This window comes from Nicotiana attenuata, unplaced genomic scaffold (genome assembly GCF_001879085.1).
Source record: "Nicotiana attenuata strain UT unplaced genomic scaffold, NIATTr2, whole genome shotgun sequence".
Lineage (NCBI taxonomy): Eukaryota > Viridiplantae > Streptophyta > Magnoliopsida > Solanales > Solanaceae > Nicotiana > Nicotiana attenuata.
The window spans coordinates 99,558-126,388 of NW_017672072.1; the positions used below are offsets into that span (position 1 = coordinate 99,558).

At 34.8% G+C, this 26,831-nt stretch overlaps 3 protein-coding genes across 3 annotated transcripts; 1 reads left to right on the forward strand and 2 right to left on the reverse strand.

Moving 5' to 3' along the window:
- Positions 1–2,890: 2,890 nt before the first annotated feature.
- On the reverse strand, positions 2,891–4,917 carry LOC109211675. Its single transcript, XM_019375241.1, has 4 exons — positions 4,770–4,917; positions 4,256–4,596; positions 3,515–3,730; positions 2,891–3,280 (listed from the first exon to the last, which is right to left on the reverse strand). The coding sequence occupies exons 1-4, from the start codon at positions 4,915–4,917 to the stop codon at positions 2,891–2,893; spliced, it is 1,095 nt and encodes a 364-aa protein (XP_019230786.1).
- A 2,694-nt stretch (positions 4,918–7,611) lies between these two features.
- LOC109211681 (expansin-A11-like) lies at positions 7,612–9,806 on the reverse strand. The gene is made up of 3 exons (XM_019375249.1): positions 9,395–9,806; positions 8,522–8,843; positions 7,612–8,153 (listed from the first exon to the last, which is right to left on the reverse strand). Exons 1-3 carry the CDS (start codon positions 9,534–9,536, stop codon positions 7,844–7,846), a joined length of 774 nt encoding a protein of 257 aa, XP_019230794.1. The 5' UTR covers positions 9,537–9,806; the 3' UTR covers positions 7,612–7,843.
- A 7,780-nt stretch (positions 9,807–17,586) lies between these two features.
- Positions 17,587–18,678, forward strand: LOC109211676. The gene is made up of 2 exons (XM_019375242.1): positions 17,587–18,060; positions 18,211–18,678. The coding sequence occupies exons 1-2, from the start codon at positions 17,587–17,589 to the stop codon at positions 18,676–18,678; spliced, it is 942 nt and encodes a 313-aa protein (XP_019230787.1).
- The last annotated feature ends 8,153 nt before the right edge of the window (positions 18,679–26,831 follow it).

Here is a 26,831-nt window from a genome sequence, read left to right on the forward strand (position 1 = left end):
TTACAGTAAAAGAACTATGTGTTTAAAAAAAATTGTATATGTTATTTTTTTAAGACTAACATTCTTTCTGAGAGGCAGGAACAAGATAATGAAGAGATTGGGCTGATAAGAAATTGAAATGGTGAAACCACATTCCATCCTGAAGATGCATCACAGGAAGGAACATGTGATGGAACAGGTCCTTCCACCCAGAGCAACATGACAGGGGGAACTGATCCACAAACCTCAAGGGAACCTGTCCATGAACCAATTCCTCAGTAACAAAACCAGGAAAGAACATCCAAAGAGATTGACACTCTTATTGCAACATCCACGAAATTAGATATAGATGAACCTGGTTCATCTGTTGATCAGAAGTTGTATAGGGGAATGATTGGTTCTCTTTTGTATCTTACTGCTAGCAGACCTGACATTGTTTTCAGTATAGGTCTTTGTGCTCGATTTCAGGCAAATCCAAAGAAGTCCCACTTGATTGCTGTCAAGAAAATATTGAGATACTTGAAAGGCGCCACTGACCTTTGCCTTTGGTATCCAAAATGTAGTAATTTTAACCTAGTGGGATATGCTGACACTGACTATGCAGGTTTCCTTGTTGATAGGAAGAGCACCTCAGGTATGGCACACTTCCTTGGTTCATGTCTTGTGTCATGGGCTACCAAAAAGCAAAGTTCAGTGGCCTTATCTACTGCTGAAGCGGAGTATGTTGCTGTTGCTTCATATTGTGCTCAATTGTTGTGGATCAAACAACAATTATTGAACTTTGGAGTTGATGTTGGTTGCATCCCTATTTTTTGTGATAACACTAGTGCTATTAGTATGACAAAGAACCTGGTTCATCATAAGAGAACTAAGCACATAGATGTTAGGCACCATTTTTGAGGGGCAACTATGAGAAAGGCTTGATCACTGTGGAGTTTTATGCTACTGACAAGCAAATTGCTGACATCTTCATAAAAGCCTTAAGTAGAGATCACTTTGAGAGGAACAGGTTGGAATTAGGGATGATTAAGATAACCTAAAAGGACCAGTTCAAGGTTTAAAAAAAATGAAAAAAAATTGGAAAATTTTGGTTAGAAAGCCTGTAAATTGTGTATAATTAGATTAAATCTTGCTCAGTCTCATACTTTCCATAGTATACTCTTGTGCCATGTGCTAAAATGACTCATTAGTCTCTAATGATATTTTCTCTATATAGGCAAATTTAGACTTACACAAGAGAATTATCAATGAAGAACCTGGTTCATCAAGATAACACGATATGTTTTCTACACTCTGCATAATTTGAAATAAATATATTTGGATCATGAGCAGAGTCCTACCAAATACCAAAGTTCTTTTGAACTTATCCGTTATAAGTGAACCAATTACGTTCAAGACTCTTGACCGTATTAAACTACCTAGATTCCTTTAAGTCTGCTACTCAAGGGGAATAAAGAGGTTCTTCCGAAATTGAACATGTATCTTCTGATGCTAAAGTTTCTCCTGAGGAAATTTCTAAAGTTGCTGCAAATTTGGAGAATAGATTTGTAGGATCTATAGCAGGTGTTGAGACTACAAAATCTGGAGAAGTTGGTGGTAAAAAAAAAAGGAGAGCAAGGGTGCTAGGAGTACTGTAAGGGGAAAGGGGTCAAGAGTGGCTGATTCTTCACCCACTCATGTGAGTTTAACCAAAGATGCAGGTGCAATGGTTGTTTGGGGAGATGGACTTGGTTCATCTACAGAGAAAACCCTCGCAGACCTGCTGAAGAAAGTGACTGAAAGTTATAATCCAGCTACTTAATAGAGTTATCAATGGCACCGAAACTCATATCATTCCCTATGGCTTCATTCTCAAAATTGTGCTTGCACATTTCAATGTACCTATGAAAAAGTGGGAGGTTAGTACAAGCATGGATCATTTTTGGGTTAATACTCTGCTTGCTTGCGATTATGAAGTCAATGTCACCCTTAAAGAACCTAGTTCATCCAAAAAGGTACCAGTGAATAGCAAGGTCAAAGCCTTGATGCAAGAAAGTGGGGCTAAGGATGCTGAGATTGAAAAGCTGAAGAAGAGGTTGGTTGAGGTGGAGACTAAGAGAGATGCTCTCAGAACTGAGCTGGCAAGAGAAAAAGAGAAGAATGATGGCATTCTTTAAGGTATGCTGAAATTCCTCCAAGTCAAAAACCAAGCACCTAGTTCTTCCAAGCCTTAAATCCCAGCCTATAGTAGATCAACTGGTGACCCAACTCGGGACTTTTTGTTTCTTTTGCTCATGTTTTCAGTATTTTTATTTCTTCTTATGCTTTGTGGTAGAATCTTATCAATCATCAATGAAATTCGCTATTTTTGCTCTAACTGTTTGTTTATATTTCTTTGGTGGTTAAAATTCATAGCTTGATCTATGATGATTAATCCATGTTTGCATTTGAAGTAGCCCCGGTGGCCATGAGTAAGCTTTAAAATCTAGTTATCTCACATTTTTTATGCAACTTTTCGATGATGCCAAAAGGGAAAAAAAGATTGTGCTTTAAAAAAGTGATGTTTAGACTTTGAACAGTGATGTTTATAACCTAATGTACATGGTCCTTGATGATAAGTGATAAAACATCATTTCTTTATCTGTATAGTCAACATCATAGATTTCAGTGTTTGGATTTTGAGAATGAAACACAGGCTGATTGTAACCTTCGAATTGCCTGTTATCTAGAATAGGTTGAGGTAGTTTAGTCAGGATATAGAAGGTGAAGATGCATTAGTTTTCTTGAAGGGAAACAAATCTTCCCTGAAAGTAACATCTCTGCTTACAAAGAATGAATGGCTAGATAGATCATATAAGATATAACCCTTTTACACCTCTGAGTAGCCCATTCACACTGCAGGCTTGGACCTTGATTTCAGTTTGTCAGTTTCTTATATGATCTTGGCATAACACTGGCAGCCTAGTATTCTTAAATGATTGAGTGAAGGTTTCCTTTTGTACAACTTTTCATAAGGTGAAACACCTACAACTGATGAAAGCATCCTGTTAATTATATATATAGCTGCTAGACCACAGTGACCCCAGAATTTGATGGGGATATTAGCTTGAAATCTGATAGCTCTAGTAACCTCTAAGATGTGTCTATGCTTTCTGTCAGCTACTCCATTTTGCTGAGGAGTATAGACACAAGTCCTCTGATGTATAATTCCTAATTTCTTGAACATATCACTGCAAATAGTATTGATAAATTTTGTGCCATTGTCTGTTCTGATTGCCTTAACTATTTTGTTGAATTGTATTTGAACAAAACTCAAAAAATACTGAATGACAACACACACATCAAATTTCAATTTTAACAAGCAGATCCATGTCATTTTGGAGAAGTCATCAACTATAGTCAAGAAAAATCTATTTCTATATAAAGTAGGAATCTTGTATGGTCCCCAAATATCCATATGAACCAGATCAAAACACTCAGTTCTTTTAATACTACTTGCTGGAAAAGGTAATCTGGTTTGTTTTGCACAAGGGCAGACATTACATTTATTTATTACTTCTGCTATAGACTCAGCTTTATTCTGAAGCATTTTCCTAAGAACAGTTATAGACACATGGCCAAATCTTATATGCCATAGGTTTATATCTTCAGCAGTAAACACTTCCTTGACTAGTAGACTGAGATTCATATCCTTGTTAGCAAGCTGACTCAGTAGTATGTATAGTCCATCTCTTTCTTTACCAATCTCCTTCATCCTCCCATTGAAGAGATCCTGAAATATACAAAAATAAGGATAGAAAGCTAACTCTTTAGTCATCTTTGAAACAGACATTAGATTAAACTTAAACTGAGGCAGATGAAAAACATTTTGAAGTGTACTCCTAGCTGAAATTGAGCTAGTTCCCGTGTGGGTAACGTGAGACACTTCACTATTGGGTAGACACACCCTCTTAGGATTAGTGTTCTTAACAATGAAATTTTAATTTAGCATTTCAATATCAGACACCATATGATTAGTTGCACCAATATTAATGATCCACCCTTTTGGGCAGTTGGAGACTAACAAAACAATACTCTTACCTGCTATATTTGCTACAAAGGTATTGTTGCAGCTTCCAGTGTTAGTTTTGTTTAGAATTTGTAATATTTATTCATATTGATCTTTTGTGAAGGCTCCTATCTGAGGCATTGACTGTTAGTTATCAACATGTCCCAATTTCTGATAAGTGTTAGACATATGTGTTTGTGCTTGTTGATATGTTCCCATCGAGTTCACAGTAGGCTGATTATTTGTTACTTCTGCAAGAACATTATAGGCTGCGGATCCTCCTGTTCCAATATTTCCTTTCTTCTTGAACTTGAAATCCGGAGGATAGCCAACTATCTTGAAACAGTTTTCCTTGCTATGACCTTTGAGTTTACAAAATTCACATTTAATATTATAGTTCTTCTTATACCTCTGATTTCCCATATTTCTTGTGTACATTTCTACATCATAATTTCCTGTAGTGATTGCTGGATTTGCACCTAATATCCCAGATGTGGCAGCTATTGTCTTTTGACTTTCATCACTTATGATCATTGAATATGCTTGATTGACAGTTGGAAGAGGGCTTCTCATGATAATCTGACTCCTAGCTTGAGAGTATGATTCATTAAGACCCATGAGAAATTGATATACTTTTAATTTTTGCAGATACAACACAAAGTCTCTAGACCTTGGGCAGTCACATCCAGGAAGTGATATTAATGCCTCAAATCTTCCCACATATCCTTCAATTTTGAGTAATATACTGATACAAAAGAAGTACCTTGGGCCCCAGTAGCTATTTCTTTGTACAAATTGAATGTTCTTGAGCCATCTACTTTATAAAATCTTTCATATAGATCATCCCAAACAGACTGTGCGTTAAACGCGTACATTATACCACCAAGAAGACTGCTATTCACAGAATTCATGATCCAAGACAACACAATAACTTTTGCTCTTTCCTAATGATTCTACATAGTTGCAGAAAAGTTTTCTTTCTTACAAGAACCATCTACCATCCCTAATTTGTTCCTTTCTAACAGAGCTACACGCATAGATCGATACCAAACTGAATAATTTTCGATACCTGTTAGTTGAAAGGAAATGATCTGTATTCCACTCACATCCAAGGGATGAAGGAACATAGGATGATTATAATCCATAACAGTCGGTTGAGTTGAAGTTCAAGTGGTTTGACTCAAATGAGCGACATCATCTTGTTCATTGTTTAAACTCATCTCTACAGGTCTTGAATTTGTCGATACAAATAAGAAATTACAGAAACTGAATTCGAATTGCGGAAACAGAATTGGATCAATTCAAAGCTGAATTATCTTGCTTTGATTGCTCTGATACCATACTAAAATTAAAAGATGAAATTAAGAATAAGAGAATCAGAGAATGAAGAAAAGAGGAGAAGTAAGAGCAGCTTGATAGAGAGAAGTTAGAGAGAGAAAGAAAGTATCTTCATTATCAAAAAGTTGATCAGATATGGCGTATACATGTATATTTATATTAGTGAGCTAGATTATGCTAAGTAGGACTAACTACCTAACTAACTTAATCCCTGACAGTTAACAGAATAATTAACTTATGGTAAAATTACTAAAGTGTCCTTATTAGTTAAGTGACATTTTCCTCAACATAGTTCAACAATAACGAAAGAAAAATATGTGGTGGTTATAAAATAAAATGTCTGGTTAATTATTAAACTAGTACTTACTTTTTTTTTTTGGCGCAAGCTTTGTAAAAATTTCATAGGCTTTCAATTTGGTCGCCCCTTTTAACTTGTACCATATCCTTTTTAAAAAGAAAAGTTTAAATAATACTCAAAGTACAGACAGCTTCATACCTTCTTCCCCTTCTCCTCCTCCTCCTCCTCCTCCTCCTTCTTCTTCTTATGATGATGATGATGATGATGATGATGATGATGATGATGTGGCTCTTTGGTACTGTTTAAGATTTCTTCTTCTTCTTCTTCTTAGTTGCAAAATGAATTTGCTAGATTTGTTGCTGTTTTGACAAATTGATGATTGAAATTTGTTGAGCTCATTTGGACTAGATTTGTGTGTTGAATCGTGTGTTGGATTATTTAAGTTCGAAGAACAAATTTCTGTTTCAAGTCAATTTGCACTTCACATAAAAAGTTTTAAAAGTGTATGCAAAAGTTAGCTGCACGTCAGACCAATTAAGTCTTAAATGCATTTTAAGTATAATTTTTGCACATCAAACTAAAAAAAATATCAAAAACATTTACCGCACTTAAGACAAAAGTCTAAAACTATCTTAAGTTTGCAACTTCAGACATGATCCTAAAGTGAGTAAACTTGTAAATGTTTATTCAATACGAGTATAACTTTAATGGTATCCCTAAAATTGAGTATATCCAAAAAAAAAAAAAAAAAAAAACCACCCACCCACGCCCACCAAGCTTTTGTTCCCGATTTTTGCCGTAAGTCCAGCCCTCCCGCCCAAACCACCCACTCCCCAGAAAAAAAGAAAAATCCTTTGATGCACATACAACGATTTGGATTCTTTTTGTAACAGTCACTCTGCCTTCTCTGTGACAAATTTTTAATTGCCTTCTTCTGCTTCATCGAAGTATGTTTTTGCCTTCCCGGCTTAACTAATCCCCGCAATAGCAGCCTGGTTTTCCTTCTTCTGCTTTTTTCCATGCATAAGTAAGGTATTGATATACGTTCTATGTGTCTCGCTGATGGAATTTGATTGCATCTTGTTGCGGATCTTGTTGATGTTTTGCTTTTTGATGTTTTAATTAGATGCATTTTCAGCATTTTTAATTGGATTTATGAGCTTAGAATCTCAAATTGGCTATTGAGACAATAGAATTGAACGATTGAGGCTTCAATTGCGATTTCCTTGTTTGCTTTGACTTGAAAATAGGTTCATGTTTGTAGTTCTGGCCGAAACCCTAACTTAAAGTCACAAAAATTTAAGCTCGTTGTTGCTAACCATTTATGCTAATTCAAGAATTATCCGGTGCTTCTTTTATTTTAAGAATTTTGAGCCTCTGAGTTTTTTCAATTGGTAATGCGGTTAAGCAGGAATGGTTAAATTGATTTTGGATTTCGGAATTCAGGATTAATATGTACTGATTATATGCCATTTCCTGAATTTAAAGTCTGTTATGTTATTTTGTCAATTGTATTTCCTTGTTTGCTTTGACTTGAAATCAACTCAACTTACAGACACTGAAGCTCGTTGTTGCTGACCATTTAGGATTCAAGAATTGTCGAGAACTTCTTTTATTTTAAAAGTATTGAGACTGTGAGTCTTTTCAATTGGTAATAATGTGGTTGAGTAGGAATGGTTAAATTGATTTCGAATGTCAGAATTTAGGATTAAGTACCGATTATTGTGATTTCCTGAATTTATCTGTTATTTTGTCGATGTTTGATTTTAAATTTGATTCCCACTCCATTGTTCTTGCTTGCTTGAGTAGAAATATTAAGTTTATGTTATCAGGTAACTGTTAACAAAGAACATCCACTTAGTGTAGTCACACAAGTGGGTCTGGGGAGGGTAGCGAGTACACAGCCTTACCCCTACCATTATGCAGGTAGGGAGAGACAAATAAAGAAAACTATACTTAGAAAAACGAAAGACCCACAAAGAGATACAGTCTCATTAATCTTCTGTGGACAAGGCTATGTTAATAATTGGAAGTATACATTTCCATCTTTTCTTCTTATGCCAGTAGTATTGCTGAATTAAAACAAAAACAAAAACATAAAAAAAGAGGGAAAAAAGAGGGCATGGCTGCTTTCGGTAAAATATTTAAGCACGCCACTGCCTATGAACACAAGAACTCTAAATTCTTTTCTTGCGTTTGCTTTATGAGAACTGAGTGGGGCTTGAGAATGTCTGCCCGAATTGCCAATTGGCTGGAACGATATTTAGGAATGTTTTTGTGACACCATCTGTTGCAGTGACCCTGAAGGACAGGGATTGTCCATTGAGATAAGCAGTGGACTGAAAATTGGCTCCCCAGTTGTTAGACATTGTCATCCAGTTTGTTCTTGAGCCTTTGATTTGAACTGATCGAACAGATCCAGCCCCTCCTACATTGCTTACCAATACTAGCTCAAAATAGTCCCTTCCATTGATTGTGAATCTAACTCCACCATGCTTCTTGCAAGGAACCCTGCTCCACAAAACAAGAAACACACACTTTGTCAAACTTAGCTACTTCCTTAATAGCTTTATATTAAATGCCAAGAATCTTTTCCATAGTTGAGCTAATAAGTTACTTATTTAAGTCATTGAATGAGCAAGTAACTTAACTTGTATATACAGAGAGTAGAAATAGAACTTTATTTGTAGCTGGTACATGCCTGATTTCTAGGTTACTATTCCACCTTTATGGACAGTTACATGTATATGTGATTTGATACTGTAGAAATTCTAGTAGACTGTCCGTGTATAGAAATTAGTCTCATTTAGTACTGTTATTGTTCAAGCAAGAACCTTAAATCCAAGCAAAACTATTATCGATTGAAAGCTTTACTCTACCTTTGGTAGATTACAGGGACAATGCCACCTCTGTAAATGGCAATCTTTTCCCAAGCAGGTTGTGCCATATCGAAATGTTGTCGCGGGGGGTTACACCAACCTCCATTGTCGCTAGGAAGGGCATAATTTGGTGGGCAAAAGTTTGTAGCAGTAATGGTAACAGATACTCCTTTCTTGCACCATCGTGGTTCTGCTTTGTAATCACAGATGATCTTGTAGCATTGCCCACAAGATCCTCCACTGTTGAACAGGGCAGTGCTCAATGCAGCACTTCTAGTTCCATACCCTGTTGTATATAAGTTGCCGTATCCACAAGCACCCCCTGTTGCACGTTAAACAAATTAAAACATTAGTTAATAGTTATAAATATCGCAGTCACTTAACCCTGTGCAAAGTATAAGTCCATCTCAAGTCTGAATTAAAGGTATAGTTGCTTTAATATGATGGCTGACACAAAAATAGTCAAACTATATATTCATACTTTGGACCCCAACTAGTTTGGGAGTATATCATACATAGTTGATATAATATGACAAAAGTTCAGTAGCACGTAGGTGGCAAAAAGGTTAAAAGAAAATAGTTATCCATTCATATTATCCATCAAAAAATGGGTCAGATAATGAACCATTTATAAACGGGTCGAATATGGATAATGAACCATATTATCCACTTAGAAAATGGTTAACCAAATGGATAACCAATGGATAACTAATGTATTTAACTTTTACATTTGTAAAGCCTCAAATACGGGTTGAGTTGGATAATTTATCCGTTTTTTTAAATTACCCGTTTTGACCCGCTCATATCCGACCCGACCCGTCCTTTTGCCACCCCTAGACTAGTATGTAAGTTTGTTTGGAAAATGGAACTTACCCATTGTGCCAGAAGCATCAGCCCCACCATAAAAAGTGGCATGAGCTCTCGTCCATCCAGAAGCTGTGAAAGCGTTTGCATTGAAGAAAAAGCTAACAAAACCTATTATGAAACCCAGTGCAAGAATGCCACATTTGGCCATTTCTTTTAGCAGAAGAAGAAAATGATATTGGTGGATGAATATTGAGGAATTGGAATTGGGATGAATCCTTAATGTAATGGGTACTTACCAAGAAATGTAGCTGCTACTTAAATAGGCCCTTCTCAGTTTGTCTAATGCAACAACCTCACATGCAATCACTACAAGTGGGGGTGAGGGGGCTTGGAGAAAAACAATTTTTATATGGAAATTGAATTCTCTCGGCTACAAATTAATCTGTGTACAGTCAGAATCTCAATCAATTATTCCCACGTTCGTCACCTTTCCCTCAAAAGTCCACATTGTTTTCCCAACAGATAAGCCGTGAATCGTTCAATATATCATCTCAATTCTATTATGAAACAAAAGACTAGCATCTCACTTGCGACATAAAATATAATTTTTGCCTTGAATTTGTATGCAAACTCACATGCCTTTGCTTTGACATTACATTCTTTATTCCCATCATTTTCATGTATTAGCACATGCATGTTGGTGAATTCTTTTTTACTTGTCTTCCAAGTCTAATAATACTATGTGCTCATTCTTTTCTCTATCAGATATGACTTATACCTTAGCAACAAAGATTTCATAGTTTCCGGAGAAAGTTAAGTGTACGGAATCGGTCTCACATGTTGTACCGCGGTAATGTTCTTGGGAAACTTACCACCTTAATTACTTTAATTTCCTTTGTTAGGCATGCACGTATGCAGGGGCGGAGCTAGGTGTGCAAAAAGGGTTCAGCCGAATTCCCTTTGTCGAAAATTACACTATATATATGTTACTTGTTATTACACTGTATTTGTAAAATAAATTCTGGAAATATAAATGAATATAAACAGTAATGAATATAAACAGAAATGACATAAACCAATTCGAGCCCACTGAATTCACAGTGTTNTCCGTAGATTTGTGTCCAGTTTTCCCACAGTTGTAGCAGTTTCCACTGAACCGCTTCTTGCTTGGGTTGTATTTCGGTCCAGAAGCCTTCTTTCTCTTTTTGTTCTCTTCAACAATATTTGCTCCCATTATTGTTGAATTTCCACGGCCTCTCTTTTCCGCAGCTTTGTTGTCCTCTTCGATTCTCAACCGAACAATGAGATCTTCAAGGGACATCTCCTTGCGTTTGTGTTTCAAGTAGTTTTTGAAGTCCTTCCACAAAGGAGGCAACTTCTCAATCATCGCTGCTACTTGAAATGCTTCATTGATAACAAGACCTTCAATGAAATTTCTATTAGTAAAAATACTAAGATTACTACTTTCAACATCAATATTAAATTGAGTTATACCTTCAGCAAGGAGATCGTGAATAATCACTTGCAATTCCTGGACTTGGGTAATAACAGACTTGCTATCTGCCATTTTGTAGTCCAAAAACTTTGCAGCAACAAACTTTTTCAACCCGGCATCTTCGGTTTTGTATTTCTTTTCAAGCGCAGTCCACAGTTCCTTTGACGTTTCCACGCCACTGTAGACGTTATACAAACCATCCTCCAGCCCGCTTAGAATATAATTCTTGCACAAAAAATCTGAATGCTTCCATGCCTCAATTACGAGAAAGCGTTCAGTTTCTGGAGTTTCATCGGACAACACAGGAACATCTTCCTTGATGAACTTCTGGAGACTTAGAGTAGTCAGATAGAAGAACATCTTTTGCTGCCAGCGCTTGAAATCAATCCCGGAAAATTTTCCGGGTTTCTCCGCCGGTGCCAATGCTGCCGGTGTCGTTCGGCTTGTTGACGCATTGGCAGTCACCATTGGAACCGCTTGGTTCTCATTCTCATTAGTCATTTCTGTAAAAGAATGACACAAACGTTAAAATCACGTAGATTTTAATAGAGTACAAAACCACAAAGGTTTTACTCTTCCAGAAACAGTAAGTACAAATACAGAAAATAAATTATTAAATTTCTTAAGCTTGTTACTTGTTATTACACTGTATTTGTAAAATAAATTCTGGAAATATAAATGAATATAAACAGTAATGAATATAAACAGAAATGACATAAACCAATTCGAGCCCACTGAATTCACAGTGTTTCCTTAAGGAATTTAATCCCCTCCTATTACCCAAGGTTATGGATTATTTCCTCCCAGGATAGAACGAATTACACACTGGTGTAGTGGTACTTCAAACCCCAGTGTTTCAGCGAACACAAAGTTCGGTAGCAAATCACACTTACTTTTTGCTTTGTTTTGATGCTAAAAGTATGCAGAAGAAGGAGAGGAAACTCAGAAAATTGTAGTTAAAATTCTGAGCAGAATAGTGTTGTATTTATAGCCAAAGTTGGGTCTCTTCAGAATGGCTGTTTATGCAAAACGCCCACAACATAAATGCCATTACATAAATGGCCATTTACTCAATAATAAAGAGGGAAAATAAAGAGGGAAAATTGAAGAGGGTAGTTACTTTTCTGTTACCAAAACAGAAAAACGGATTGNCAACTCAGTGAGTAATAAAAATAAATGAAGACTGAGTAGTATGAAACCACGTAAAGCACAACATTAAGCTATAAGAGGCCTAACAAAATCAGTGAATATAGATAAGCAGTGAAAATCTCATAACACCTTTTAAAAACCCAACAATATATATATATATATATATATATATATATATATATATATATATATATATATATATATATATATATATATTAGATGGTGAATCCCCTTAGTTTTTTCGCATTTATTTATTTATTTATTATTATTATTTTTTTTTTGTAAATTCCCTTGGTGAAATTTTTGCTTCAGCCACTGCACGTAGGACCAAAAAGATTAAGCATGTTGGATGTTTGAATGACAAGAAAAAGGTCCCAAGTCCTAGGTTCAGAATTCATTCTAGTGTTTGGATTCGAATCGTTATGGCCATTTGGGCTACAAAATTAATTTTTACTAAACTCAGAAATAGTTTTCATACTTTAAAGAATGAGGGCTTTGAAGTATGAAGAGATAAATATTAGAGTATTTAGAACCAGAGGCAGAATAAGGATTTTGAGTTTATTGTTTCTAGTATCTAGAAAAGATAACTTATAGTTATCTATACATATTAAGTGGATATTTTAATACAAATATAAAGTCTGGATCAAAGTTACTGGTTGAACAGTAGCTCCGCCCCTGCCCCTGTTTAAAACTATGTAATGGTATAGTTCCAGTACGGAGAGTTTAGAACTATACAGAAAAGTACGGCTCTCAGCATAAAGCTTTCTGGGAAATGACGTTGCCCGATATGTAACTCCATTTATCATAGCCAAAACAAACAAAAAGAAAAGTAAATTTTATCAGATTCATTAATCAAAGTGGTGAATTTTATTATTTAGTCTTAATTGGTTGGCTGATAATATTCGCTCATGATTAATTCCATGTTGTTTCCTTGAATCACGGCGTATGTAGATAAACAAAAAGAGAGGTGACTTATCATTTGATCTTCAGATTTTAGTAATTGAAATAATAGCATCCTCAAACAAGTACAGAATGTGTACGTACGAACTTCAGAATTCACGAAACTGGCCATGTGCTTATCCTCCCCACCGTCAACCAAAAGCGCCAAGTTTATTCAAAAGTCTACTCTTAGAAATTCCTTAGGGATTATATTCTTGATTAATGCTGAGCTAACTACAGCGCAAAACCGTACTCTTTTTAGGGAGTTTTTCTTATATATACTATAGTAGGAACTTATTAATTTATTTTCTCTAGGTTTTGTAGTTTTCAAGAAGTATCTAGGTTTTTCTTACAAATTATATACATTCCCCCTTAAAAGGCTCTCATCCCATTATTAATACCTTGAATTAAGGGATTCAATTATATCCTTTCCCTTTTTCACACTTCTCCTCATTTCATGCATCCTAATTTTTTCAGTACGCGGATCTCATCTTCTCTCTCTTCGATAGTTGCAAGTCTTCAACAAAAAGATGGTAATTTTGCTTCAGTTGTTGAATGGTTTTGGTTGGAACCTTCAAATACTACTACATATTTTATGTTTCTATTATCCTTATAATGTTAGAAAGTTATCCCTAATCTAACAAATCTAATAACCCAAATCTGCTTTCCATAATAGCAACCAAAAAATAAAAATATCTTTGCAATAAGAAATCTATACACACGGCATAGAATGTCATGTGATGACAAAAAAATTCAGTTGCCAAAAGTTTCTTCAACAATTCAAAAATCGTTGAACTCTAGCAAAACTATTACTAATAGGATAATGGCTCATACACAATTCAAATGTAAAATTGGTCACAAACTTACAATTGCTCATCACCGTATACAATTATCATACATTTGTAATATAATTTATGCAACACTTATTATAGAAATACAAATATGATACAATCGTGATACAATTCTAATCTTCATCTTCTTCAAGTTTCAATCATAATTATAAACTTAAACTGATACAATATTGTATTATAATTGTATTCGTATTGTATCCGGTATTATTTTATCTATTGATGTATCAGACAAGTTAAATACAATTTTGATACAATTGTGATACAATTATGAAACAAATCTGATACAATTATCATACAAACGTGATACAATTCAGGAACTTCTTCATCGAGTTTCAATATGAAATTTTACCTAAAAACAACTCTAAACTTAACCAATCTCTCTCAAAATTGAAATATAAACTCCAAGTTATATTCTCAATTATTTGCTAGAACACCCAATCCAAACAATTCACAAATTCGTAAAACCCAAATGTTGAATTCAAAGCTGTGAAGCTTTTTAATGGTTGTCAATGGAGATCTCTTTGCTACTGCAATTTTGGAGATAATATCGAAGAATTTTTGTGAATAGGATGAGATTTGGGTTGATTTGTATGGAAGAGAAAAATATTCAAAATCTTTTTGAAAATGGGATGAAAATATGATTTTAGGGGCTTTGTATAACTGATATACATGAGAGTGAGAAGGGGCTGACGTGGGGGAGGGGGAAGGGAGGGTTGTATCAGTTACTCCTAATTTTAAGGATGCTCTCTTTATTAAGGTTTTGTATATAAATAGTAAATATAAATAGAGAATATAATTTTAAGGAACCTAAAGAAAAATGGTAAATAAATTTCTATTATAGTATAACTAGGTAAATTTTCCCTCTTTTTATGACTACTTGTTGCCTCTTAATAAATCTAAATCATTCAAATTTTTTATGTAGATTTAAAATCATTAAGACGGTAGTTTGGATATATACTTCCGCAACAAACCTAGACGTTTTAGTCAAAATTATTCTTTATGTTTGGGGTAGACCCAACTTTGTCCTTTAAATTTGGGAAAAAGATACGAGTACCTATAAAAGTGAAACTATTTACCCTGCTCTACCCAAAAAAGAATTTTACCCACTAAATAATTATAATCCCCTACCCATTTAATAAACAAATGGGTATCTCAAAATAACTACCCCACGCTAATGCCCTACCTATAAAAAAGCAAAAACTGCTCAAAATTTCATAAAATAAGCGTACAAAATTGAGATTTCCACCGGCATCTGTTGAAGATTCGAAGACCGCCACCCTAATTTGAAGATCGGAAGTGTGAAAAAACAGAGCGAAGATGCTGATTTCTCTTTACAATTCGAATTTTTCTCCTTAAATTTGAGAAGTAGCTGATTTGACTTTGGAAGATGCTAAAACTTTTGATGCTAAAACTTTTGATGCTCAAACTCGCATCTTATTTTTCCGATTTTGATTTCGCTGGCAGATCAGAATGTCAAAAATTATAAGTATTACAGAAGTTTAGCGCTCAAACTTCTGAATTTTTAGCTGAAAATTCTATTCTCAGTTTGGAGATCTGGAGATCTAGAGGTTTGAATCATAACAACTGATTTGATTTCGAAAAATCTTTTGTTGAAATTCAATATTTGACATCAACACTGTTGAAATTTGCATTGTCGAGATTCAATTTTGGACATAAAAGTAGTTATAACTTCAGAATCATGAAAAATATATCAATTCTGCTCCAGCATAGTGGAGAATGGGGTGATAATTATAATTTCATAAACTTTCATGTTGATGCAATTCTAATAAAGACCTGTTGGAAATTTGAACAACTTCTCAGAGAAATTATAAAGCAACTGCAAAAGGACAGTAACACAATAGTTATTCAATACGTTATTACTCAAGGGTATACACCAATTACAATTTGCAGCAATATGAATGTTAGTGTTTACATGGAATTAAAAAAAATCAAGTGCAGGGATGACAACAATTCCACTGTGTGTGTCGTTTGCTAAAAATACTATAGTTGCAAGCACCTCCAGTTTCGATGTTGCTACAATTTCATCAGAAATTGCACCATTTGAAAGCAGTGATATGATTAGTACGTTTGATGTGCAAGAAGGAGATGACACCAGTATAGAACTTGATGATGCAAACATCATAACTGATCAATTTCATTAAAAATTGAAAAATGACAAATTTACAAAGACAAGAACCTGCTGGCTCTCATTATGAAACAGTATGCCGTTAGAGAAAAATGTCAATATTGGGTTAATAAATCATGCCCAAGAAGGTTCGTCTGCATTTTTTCAAGTAAAAAACTATGCGATACCTATATAGTATATAAGTATGCTAAATCAGTATATTATGCGAGTATAGAATTGTACTGGTTTGTCTGTGTTTTTATCAGTAAAAGATGATACTGTTATAGTATATAAGTATGCTACATCAGTATACTATGCGAGTATATAATTGTACTGGTTTTTGTTTGTTATTATCAGTAAAACATAATACCAATATAGTATATATGTATGCTAAATCAGTATAGTATACAACTATAGAATTGTGCTGGTTTGTCTGTGTTTTTTATCAGTAAAAGATGATACTGGTATATTATATAAGTATGCTATATCAGTATACTATGCGAGTATATAATTATACTGGTTTGTGTTTGTTATTATCAGTAAAGCATAATACCAACATAGTATATATGTATGCTAAATCAGTATACTATGTGATTATAGAATTGTGCTGGTTTGTCTATGTTTTTTATCAGCCAAAAATATGATACTGATATAGTATATAGGTATGCTATATGAGTATACTATGTGAGTATATAATTGTACGGATTTTTGTGTGTGTTTTTTATCAATAAAACATGATACATAACTGTATTTGTATTATAAACAGGTATACCCTTGAATGCGTGGACGAAAGATGCACTTGGAGACTTAAAGCATCATGCCTGCAATCATCAAATCTTTTCAAAGTGACGGATTTTAATTCTGTCCACAGTTGTTTAAATGATAAGAGATTTTGTTCAAAAAAGCAAGTTGTCTCAGCTTTTGTTGCAACTGTGGTACAAGATAAACTTGTTGACCCGAAAACTATATATACACCAACAGATATCCAGAGAGACATCCAAAAAGCATATGGTATGGACTTCAGCTATATGCAAGCATGGAGATCAAAAGAAAAAGCAATGCAATTATTGAGAGGAACACCAAGTGAGTCATACAAGAAAATACCAACATATCTTTATATGTTAGAGTACGCTAACCCAGGATCAGTGACACGATTGCACAACGAAGGAGATGGGAGCTTCTTGTATGCATTCATAGCTATATATGCATTGGTTAGAGGATGGATCTATTGTAGGCCAACAATTGTAGTTGATGGAAGTTTTTTAAAGTCAACATATAGAGGGACCATACTCACGGCTTCCACGCAAGACGCAGAGGGTAAGAAAAAAAGTTATTTGAGAATTAGTATCGAATAACTGATGTACTTTACTATTTTATTACATTCAGTTATAGAAACAAAAAAGATTTTCAAGTATTATATGATACCAACATGGTATACGAGTATACCAACAGAGTTTATAATTATTTTGCTACATACCTGCACCTACCTATGACTATACTACTATATGAAATGCTAAATTAATATTGTGTGTTCTAATTGATATTTTTTCCTTTGGTTTTACAGGACAAATTATACCCCTCATATATGCAATTATTGATTCGGGAAACGATGAATCGTGGGAGTGGTTCTTCGTGCAGTTCAGAGAAACCTATAGACAAAGAGAGGAATGTGCATTGTATCAGACGGTCATGATGGTATATGGAGAGCAACTTCAATTGTCTATCCAGAAGTCCCTCATTATGCATGTATGTTCCATCTGTGGAACAACATAAAGACAAATTCAGAAAGAGCCAAAAACAAATCAAAGAAGTATACTTTGCGTTAGCAAGAGCATACACTGTTGAAGAATTCAACAAGCATATGGCAGAGTTAGAAGCTATTGATGGTAGAGTGAAAACATACCTGATGGATATTGGATATGATAAATCGTCTCGGGCGCATTCCAAGGCAAATAGAACCATGACCATGACATCGAATATTGTAGAATCAGTAAATGCAGCAAACAAGCATGCAAGAGGCCTATCAGTTGTGAATTTGCTTGACTTTATGACAACATTGATTCAGAAATGGAATTACACCAATCGAAAGGATGTCGTGGAATCATTTATCAAGATTGGTGTGAAGTATGAAAAAATATTGGCAGATAATACTATCTTATCACAGACGATGACGGTATGCATTTTCAGAATCATAAAAACACTGCATGTACTGTAATTTTACTTCTGTACCTTAGAGATTTCACTAAACAACTGAATATTGTTATTAAAAAAAATACTATTACTTCATATAGCTAATGACTTTTCTTAATTAAAATTATATTAGGTGTTGTCATCAACTCAATTCTTACATTCAGTAATTGATGGCCAAACAAGAAATGTGGTGCGCCTACATGAAAAAAACTACACTTGTGGAAGGTTTCAGCTAGACGATATTCCATGTCCACATGAAATGGCAGTTATACAAAAATTTCATATGGATTCATACAAGTATTGCTCGGATTACTACAACATAGACTACTTGTTGAAAACATATGAGATACCAGTAAATCCTTTGCCTGATGAAACAATGTGGCAAATTCCAGAACATGTCTCTTCGCAGGTGGTACTGCTACCAAAAGGAAAAATCAAACCAGGAAGACCTAAAAAGAAGAGAGGCATAGGAGGCTGGGAAGAAAATACAGTTGCATGTGCACTATGCGGGGAAAAAGGACACAATCGGAGAACATGCCGAAATATTCCAAGAGAGATTGATATAATGCTTCAATATTTTTATAGAACTCATATATCGTAGAATCATATTTTTTGAATTGCAAAGAAATAAAATGCATGTCTTGCACTAGACATATATTTGGTATGGTGATTCTTTGCCAAATTACTTTTTGGCAAAAAATTTATAGGCTACTTGTGTTTTCAATATGAATCTGTTTATTTTTTATTTTAGTATATAAAAGTGGGATGCATTTACATCTAGTTTCTGCAGGAAAAAGGTGCTAAAATATAAATGTGATACCCAAGTGGTATATCTGTATACCTTATTGGTATCAAAATATGTGTAGAAACAGAAGTGGTGCCCCAAATGCAACATTTGTACATACATTGTTAACAAAATGGGCACGCTTTGCAGCTTATGTCAGTATTGAAATATAACAAATTAGAAGCCATTTACATGCAGTTATTGTACATCATCGGTTACTTAAATACAAGGTGATACCCAAATGGTATATTTGTATACCTTATTGGTATATAATTGTATTGCACTAATATGGCTAAACCAAAATATGTGCAGAAATACAAATGGTGCACCAGAAAATACAACATTTGTAAATACTTCCTCAACAAAATTGGCACACTTTGCAACTCATGTCAGTATTTACATCTAGTTGCTGCAGGAAAAAGGTACTCAAATACAACGTGATACCCAAATGGTATATCAGTATACCTGATTGGTATATAGTTCTACTGTACTAATATACCTGAACCAAAATCTTTGCAGAATACAATTGGTGCAGCAATGCAAATTATGCACAGATTTTCTTAGATTCAACTACAACTAACAACTATAAATTCAAAATCAGTTCACTCTCTAAAAATATTTCTTCTCATTCAAATAAATGCTCGCCCTCTTATTCAACAAAATAACAACATAGTTCCTCTTTTCGAACGTCGTAACTCCCTTAAAAATACACCTCCAAAAACAACTCCTGCTGGTGTCTTACAACGAACTAACAATGCTCCTCCTACTACAAATGGCAGTAGGAGTAGGAACTAACAGTGCTGCTGTAACAACCATGTTCTGCACTAATGGCTCGACTACAAGTGCTAACAAAATTCTGTCTCCGAAAGGCACCCCTAATAAACCAACAACTTTATGGAAAGAAGCCTAAGAAAAGCCTAATAAAACAAACTGAAGATAGATTCCAACATTAAATAGTTATAGCAACATATAGTACTATTAAAATTGTATTCCAAGTAAACACTTTTAAAAGCTAGCATTTTTACAATCTAATAATGCAAAATACCATACTTCACCAAAAACTATTAAAATCCTGCAAAGTTTTCATGCTACGATTAACTAAAACCAAAAAGGGACCTATACTACTTCTTGCCTTTCTTTCCACGAGTCTTTTTTGTTGCTACTGGAGCCTCAGATTCACTTGAATCGCCATGCAACTGCTTGTTCCTCCCATAATGCCACAACAGTATACCAAACCTAGCTCGAAGACCATCCACATCAAAATTGACAATAGGGATTGGAAGATCTTCAATAATGTACTCAGCAAAGCATGCAACATATACTCTACAATCTCTGAAATAAAACAAATGAACAGAATATAAAAATCGATTAGTAGTGAAAAATATTAATATGAATGAGGACAACAAAGTTAAAAAAAAAGTAACTATTCTTACGAATTTTGCTGTGTAGGCAGATTTGTAATCAGTTCAATCTCAAAAGGATCAGTCAACTCCTTTCCCATGTGCAGACCATTTTGTACTACAATGTCACTTCTTTGGTTATGAAATTCAATGCTAACTAGAAACAGGGGGATCAACACAGCATATGCCTCTGCCACCTTTTGAATAGTTTTTTTGTGCTTTCGACTATGTAGCGAGTCATATACGTAAAAATATCTCTTGTGGAATGATACACACCCCAATATTCAATGCCATTTTTCTGCCAAATTAATTGGAAAAAGGACATGATCAACTTGGTGCCATGGAGTGTTGCAATGCATCCTAAATCCTTTCATGTACTCCATGATATCGTCTGATCTATCAATCAAATGACTTGTTTCCCACCTTTTACAAATTATGTGAAACCCTTTGAATGATATTATTAAAAAGAGTATATGTAGTTGTGACTTTGATTGGCATATTAATTCCATATTTCGCCTTCTTCCTAAGATAGTAGAATATAATATTCAAGTGCTGCAAAAAAGAGAGGAAGAAAACATGACTAACACTAACAATATGAATGATTTACTACAACAACAAAAATAAAAAGCAGTACACATACCGAACTAGACAGCGGCCTGCCAAAATAGTTTAATGTATGGAAAAACGTCTTATCATCAGTATGTTCAACTTCAAAGTCAAAACAAGGATCGAGCTTTTGATCACCAGGTAAATACACTTCCCTATTTCGTATAAAAGAAGATATGGATAAGAAATATATCAACCAAAATTAAGAAAACATGAAAAGAAAAGCACATGGAAACGAATACACACTCTCCCAATTGCATGTTTGCTTCAATAAAGTTTGAGAATGCAGTCGTAAGCTTATAATCAACAGCCACTGAAATGTCATTTACAAATGGAAGTCTTCCTTTGATAACCTTCGAGGATCCCCCAACTGCACTAACACTAGATTGCCAATCATTCCTATACGACGACTGTTTTACAGCTGCAGGGCGCCTTCGCCGTATGAAAAATGCAGGAGTTGTTTCAACATCTGATTGTGTCTGGACAATAGTTCATGATACCGACTGATTAGGTTTAGACTTATTTACATCACGAGTTGTCAGTTCATTTCCAGATTGATTTACATTACGTCTCCCTCCTTGTGTAATGGCAGCAATTAGATCAAGTTGAGAATCAGTATATTCAAAATTAGAATCCAAGTCAAGATCACCACCGTGTCGACATAGAGCTTAAATTAGAAAATGCTAGTGAATCAACAAATATACAAAGTTAAGAAATTTAAAAAACAAATGAAAAGTTATATATACAAGACATTACTAGAAGGCAAATTTACATTACTGCCACCAACATCCACTTGACCTACACCATCAACCCGAGATGCCGAACACATAAAAGCATTATCAACATCACTATTTAAATAAAAAAACTATCAAAAAACTCTCATTTGCATATTAACTTCAGAATTAGTAACATCAACAATTGTACCCTGTGGAGCAGAATTAGACTCAATAACAATATCTGGTCGTGTCTGTGCAGGGATATCTGATGGCAGCGAAGCAGGTCCAGACTTTTTAACATCATGAGATGGGTGCTTATATTTCGCTTATTGTGTAATGGCGGTGATTTGATCAATTGCAGATGCAGACAGTTCAAAGTTAGAATCCAAGCCAAGATCATGCTCATTTACGAAGGGGGCTGAAAAAAGTTAAAAAAGGTTAGTGAAGGCACAAATACATAGAGTTAAATAAATAAAAAAAGAATAAAAAGAATTACATATGCAATATTTTACCAGAATGCAAATCATCATTAACTACGCCATGCCTTGCTGTAACGTTCTTCACATTGACACTACTGGCACCTCCATCTCGACCAACCCCATCAAAACCAGACACTAAACATATAAAAGTATAAGCAAGACTACTATTTTCAAAAAATAACAGCAAAAAAAAAAATCAAATATGTGATTTACATACTAGAAGGCGCTTTGGGCGTGCTATCTCCAATAACTACAGGATCATTCCCACCGTGGCCCCTTTCAAACTGGTCATAATCATTACGCATCTCACGAAAGTAAGGATCATTATCCTGTTGCTTATGCTGAAAATGAGAAAATAACAATTTTATTATTATGTATACTACAAGAATACTATGTGCACTAAAATTAAAGAATGAAATAGTATCCTATAAGCATATATTGCATCTTTGAACAATATACTATAGCATTATATTATATAAAAGATTAATACCGTTAAATTTTTCTCCGGTTTCATTGTCTGCCTACCAATAGCTGCAAGCACGTCCTCAAACTTGGTCTCGACAAAAAGTTTCAAACTTTGTAACTCCTTCATTACCTCAACATTGGTAGGTTCGGAATCACCTCCAGTACTTTCATGCATACTTGTCTTTGGCAATTGAGTGCCAAAAACTTGAAAGCTATCAGGTTGACTGTCAGTGCAATCAACTTCAATTCCAAAGTTTAGACCACACACATCAAGTAGTTGCTTCTCAGCATCAGTTGGGGTGATGTTCTTTAGCTGCAATTATTAAGCACACTAGTTAGAAATAGAAATGATAATAAAGTATGGAAAGATAAAAGATCCCTATTACCATATGATACCAATATGGTATACATGTATACCAACAAGGTATATTACTGATCTGGGATATTGCTACACCTAACTGTGACTAAACTACTGTACCAAAAATATTAAAAGATGCAATAAAAGTATGAGAAAATTAAAAGTATAAGTACCAATAAAACTATAAGTAGAAGAAAAGATCCCTATTACCATATGATACCAATATGGTATACATGTATACCAACAGAGTATATTACTAATCTGGGATATTGTTACAACTACCTGTGACTAAACTATTGTACAAAAATTATTAAAAGATGCAATAAAAGAATGAGAAAATTAAAAGTATAAGTAGCAATAAAAGTATAAGTAGCAGAAATGATCCATATTACCATATGATACCAATATGACATACATATATACCGACGGAGTATATCATTGATCTGGGATATTGCTACAACTACCTGTGACTAAACTACTGTACCAAAATATTAAGAGAGGCAATAAAAATATGAGAAAATTACCTGCTTGCGTTGCAAGCTAGACATTCGCAAAGCAACTCACTCATTCGGTATTTGAACCATGACTACCCAATTCAAAATTCGTGGAAGTTTGTTTCCATTATGATCAGCAAAGTGACCATCCAAACTTGGGTAGCATTCATACAACCAAATCTGTAAAGCCAACAGGAAGCCACCGAATCTATAAAAAGAAGGCTTATCTTGAAACTTGTTGGAACACGAGTCGATTGTAGCATTATAAACACCTATACCCCAGAGATAATTATTAAAATCACCACACTCAACCAAGTCAATGTAAGAGAGTGAGATAACCTTTGTTTTGAGTTGAGAAAGTAAGAAGCTGTTCACAAAATAAAGAACTGCTATCGTCAACGCACCATCATCTGTTTCCCATTTCTTCTTCGTAAAACAGTCTGCTAGTTGGGACAATGTCACGGATGCAGTTCCAAAATATTTTGAAATCAATCTATTCTCTTCTACGCTCTCTATACTTGTAGCACCCTTACATTTCAGCCCAGTAACAAGTGCAAATTCACCCAAACCAAAGCGCAACCTAGAATCACTCACTACAAATCGCATCTCATTTTTCACCTCATGATGTACTTCTCTAATAAGCAAATGGTGCATAACCCGAATCTACACAATAACTGGTGGCAGATTTAAAAAATATCCAAAGCATGTTTTCTTAAACATCCGAAGTTGCGTCTTTGATAAATTCTCTTTCAATTGACGAATAATATGGCAGTTGGTATCCCAGTCAACTTTTGGTTTATAATCAATGTCCATAGGCACAAGGAAATCCTAACACTGCAAAACATGTTCATATAAAATAATTTTAGAAATAGAATTCACTTAAAAATGCAACTAAAACAATCAAAAATATTACAACTACCATATGATACCAACACGGCATATAACTATACAACAGGGTATACAATTCTATTGGCTAATTCCCGGCAGCTATAAATGACTATACTACTAGTACATAACATATAATAAAGAGAGAATGCAAAAAGGTATGCAGCTATAAAGTATTTTCAAGATACTGTACGATACTACTATGATAGTATATAGCTATACTAACAAGGTATATAGTTGTACGGGGTTGTTCCAACAACTATCTATAACTATAAAAACTATCACATAACACACATACACTATGTCTATAGGCACAAGAGAATCAACAATGCAAAACATGATCATATAAATTATTTAAGAAATAGAATTCAGTTAACTATAACTATAATATAATACAAAAGCATATAAGGAAATCAAAAAATAACAATGTACTATACATTCAAAAGCACAGATCCTAATTTTAAGAAAATTACCTTCTTGGGTGCGACACCAGTTTTTTTCTTCTTTAACCGAGAATCATCTACTGGTTGAGTCTCTGTTTCAGGTATGAATTCATGTCGGCTTCCCCCTAACTCAGAATCCTCAACAACTTTACTTTTTCCCTTATCATTCACAGCAACACCTGCTATGACTGGTTCGAAATTTGTATCGGGTAATGACTAGTAAGGAGTTCCATCGATTGACGAAGCATCAATATTGTTGCCTTTTCTACCCTCTAATTCTACATTTTCAGTTGTGTTTTCAACATGACTACTGCTAGGGTTAGGACTAAACACAGATGGAGAATCAGAAAATAATAAAAAACTAGGACCGGACATGACTGAGGCAACGAATTCAGCAGCTACTTGGGTTGAAGAATGATGTTGTTCACGGCGCCACCATCTACGCGCACAATGCTTCCGACCCATAGTGAAAACAACAACCCATAAACATTGATTCACAAAAGAACAAAGAAAAACACAAAAAATCTATGATTTTTAAAACCCACTTTCACTAAAATGTACTTTCAGGAGCAAAAATTGTGTATTGGTAAAAATAAAAATTACACGTGGATTTATATATGTGGCTGATATGACAAGGCACGTGGATCACTAAGAAAGCGACAGCTGGAGAGATGCGTTAAAAGAGGCATGAGTCGTAATTGGTACGAGCAAATCACCCACGAGATAAAAAGGGTATGGTCGCTCGAGTTTGAATTGCTATATGAAGAGACACTGGCATAATGAATCAAGACAGTAAAGAAGGAAGATTCATGAATTGTCAATTAATGTGCATGAATGATCATAGACGTTACAGAATCTTCATGAACAGTTACGATTGCCAATTATAAAGTCTCATTAATATCATTAATATTCATAATGATTCAGTCATAAAAGGAAAGAAACGTTGTACTTATAGATTCCTATATAAGGGAAGGGGATTTCACTTGTAAGGACACGTTCTGATTATTATTGGCATATAATTACTTTCTTTTGGTTTCTATTGATCACTTTGCTATTTCACATTCTAATTTCCTTTCTTATCACTAAGAGAATATAGAATTTCTTGATTATCACTAGCCCGAGTACTTCTTAAAATAGGCTTTGACTGAGAATCTAATTCTTTGGTTAAACAAATTGGTTCCGTTACCGGGAATCTGATACTCTTTTCACTTTCCAAAATTCTTTTTTCTGTCAAAAAATCATGTCGACCACTAACGACAACAACCAACAAAACCAGCAAAATCAGTTGAACCTATAAAATCAACAAGAGAATGAAACTCCAATCCCTTCACCCCAAAATTCTCCTCAACACTCCCGAGAAGGGTCACCTGACAGATCAACATCACCTGTGAATGACCAACAAGGGGAAGATCAAACTGCTGAAGATGCATTGAAGCAACTAATTGCAGAACACGCCAACAATGCTCTTCAAGCTTTTGTTAGTGGGTTGCCAACTGTACCACCAACTCCACCTCCAAATAACATGCAACCATAGAGAATCCACGCTCGGGACTTGCTAATTCAGGCAGTAGAGGAACTCCCAGCAAATCTCGCAATGGAAGGTCGGGTATTCCAAATAACTCTGATTTACAAAGTTTAGTAGTAACTTCGCAGAAAAAACTCAAGGAGCAGAACAATCGCATAGAGCAGATACCTGGTGTGCCACCCGTGATTAAAGGAGTGGATATCGAGAAATATTCTCAACAGCCTGGAAGCCAAGTGCTGCTCCCTTGCCAATTCCAAAAAAGTATAAGATGCCCGATATTCCAAAGTATGATGGGACAACGGACCCACAAGATCATGTAACTGCATTTACAACTGGCGTGAAAGGCAACGACTTGACCAAGCAAGAAATTAAGTCGGTGCTGGTCAAAAAATGTGGCAAAACACTCACAAAAGGAGCACTAACATGGTATTCTCTTTTACTAGAAAATTCTATTGATTCTTTGCTGAGCTTGCAGATTCATTTATAAAAGCACACTCGGGAGCCCAAAAAGTTGAAAAGAGGATGGAAGACATCTTCAAAATAAAACAAGGAGATACAGAGCTACTCAAGGAATTTGTGGATAGATTTCAGCGTGAAAG

What these genes read in the sequence shown, in the direction of transcription:
- LOC109211676 (XM_019375242.1), top strand. Translation starts at nt 17,587, where the DNA reads ATGGAGAGCAACTTCAATTGTCTATCCAGAAGTCCCTCATTATGCATG. An exon ending in TCTTATCACAGACGATGACG is followed by an intron (nt 18,061 to 18,210) that starts GTATGCATTTTC and finishes AAATTATATTAG; the next exon opens with GTGTTGTCATCAACTCAATT.
- LOC109211675 (XM_019375241.1), bottom strand. Translation starts at nt 4,917, where the DNA reads ATGAATTCTGTGAATAGCAGTCTTCTTGGTGGTATAATGTACGCGTTT. An exon ending in AATAGCTACTGGGGCCCAAG is followed by an intron (nt 4,597 to 4,769) that starts GTACTTCTTTTG and finishes CATACTCTCAAG; the next exon opens with CTAGGAGTCAGATTATCATG. An exon ending in CCTATAATGTTCTTGCAGAA is followed by an intron (nt 3,731 to 4,255) that starts GTAACAAATAAT and finishes TGTATATTTCAG; the next exon opens with GATCTCTTCAATGGGAGGAT.
- LOC109211681 (XM_019375249.1), bottom strand. Translation starts at nt 9,536, where the DNA reads ATGGCCAAATGTGGCATTCTTGCACTGGGTTTCATAATAGGTTTTGTT. An exon ending in TGATGCTTCTGGCACAATGG is followed by an intron (nt 8,844 to 9,394) that starts GTAAGTTCCATT and finishes AACGTGCAACAG; the next exon opens with GGGGTGCTTGTGGATACGGC. An exon ending in GTCCCTGTAATCTACCAAAG is followed by an intron (nt 8,154 to 8,521) that starts GTAGAGTAAAGC and finishes TTTGTGGAGCAG; the next exon opens with GGTTCCTTGCAAGAAGCATG.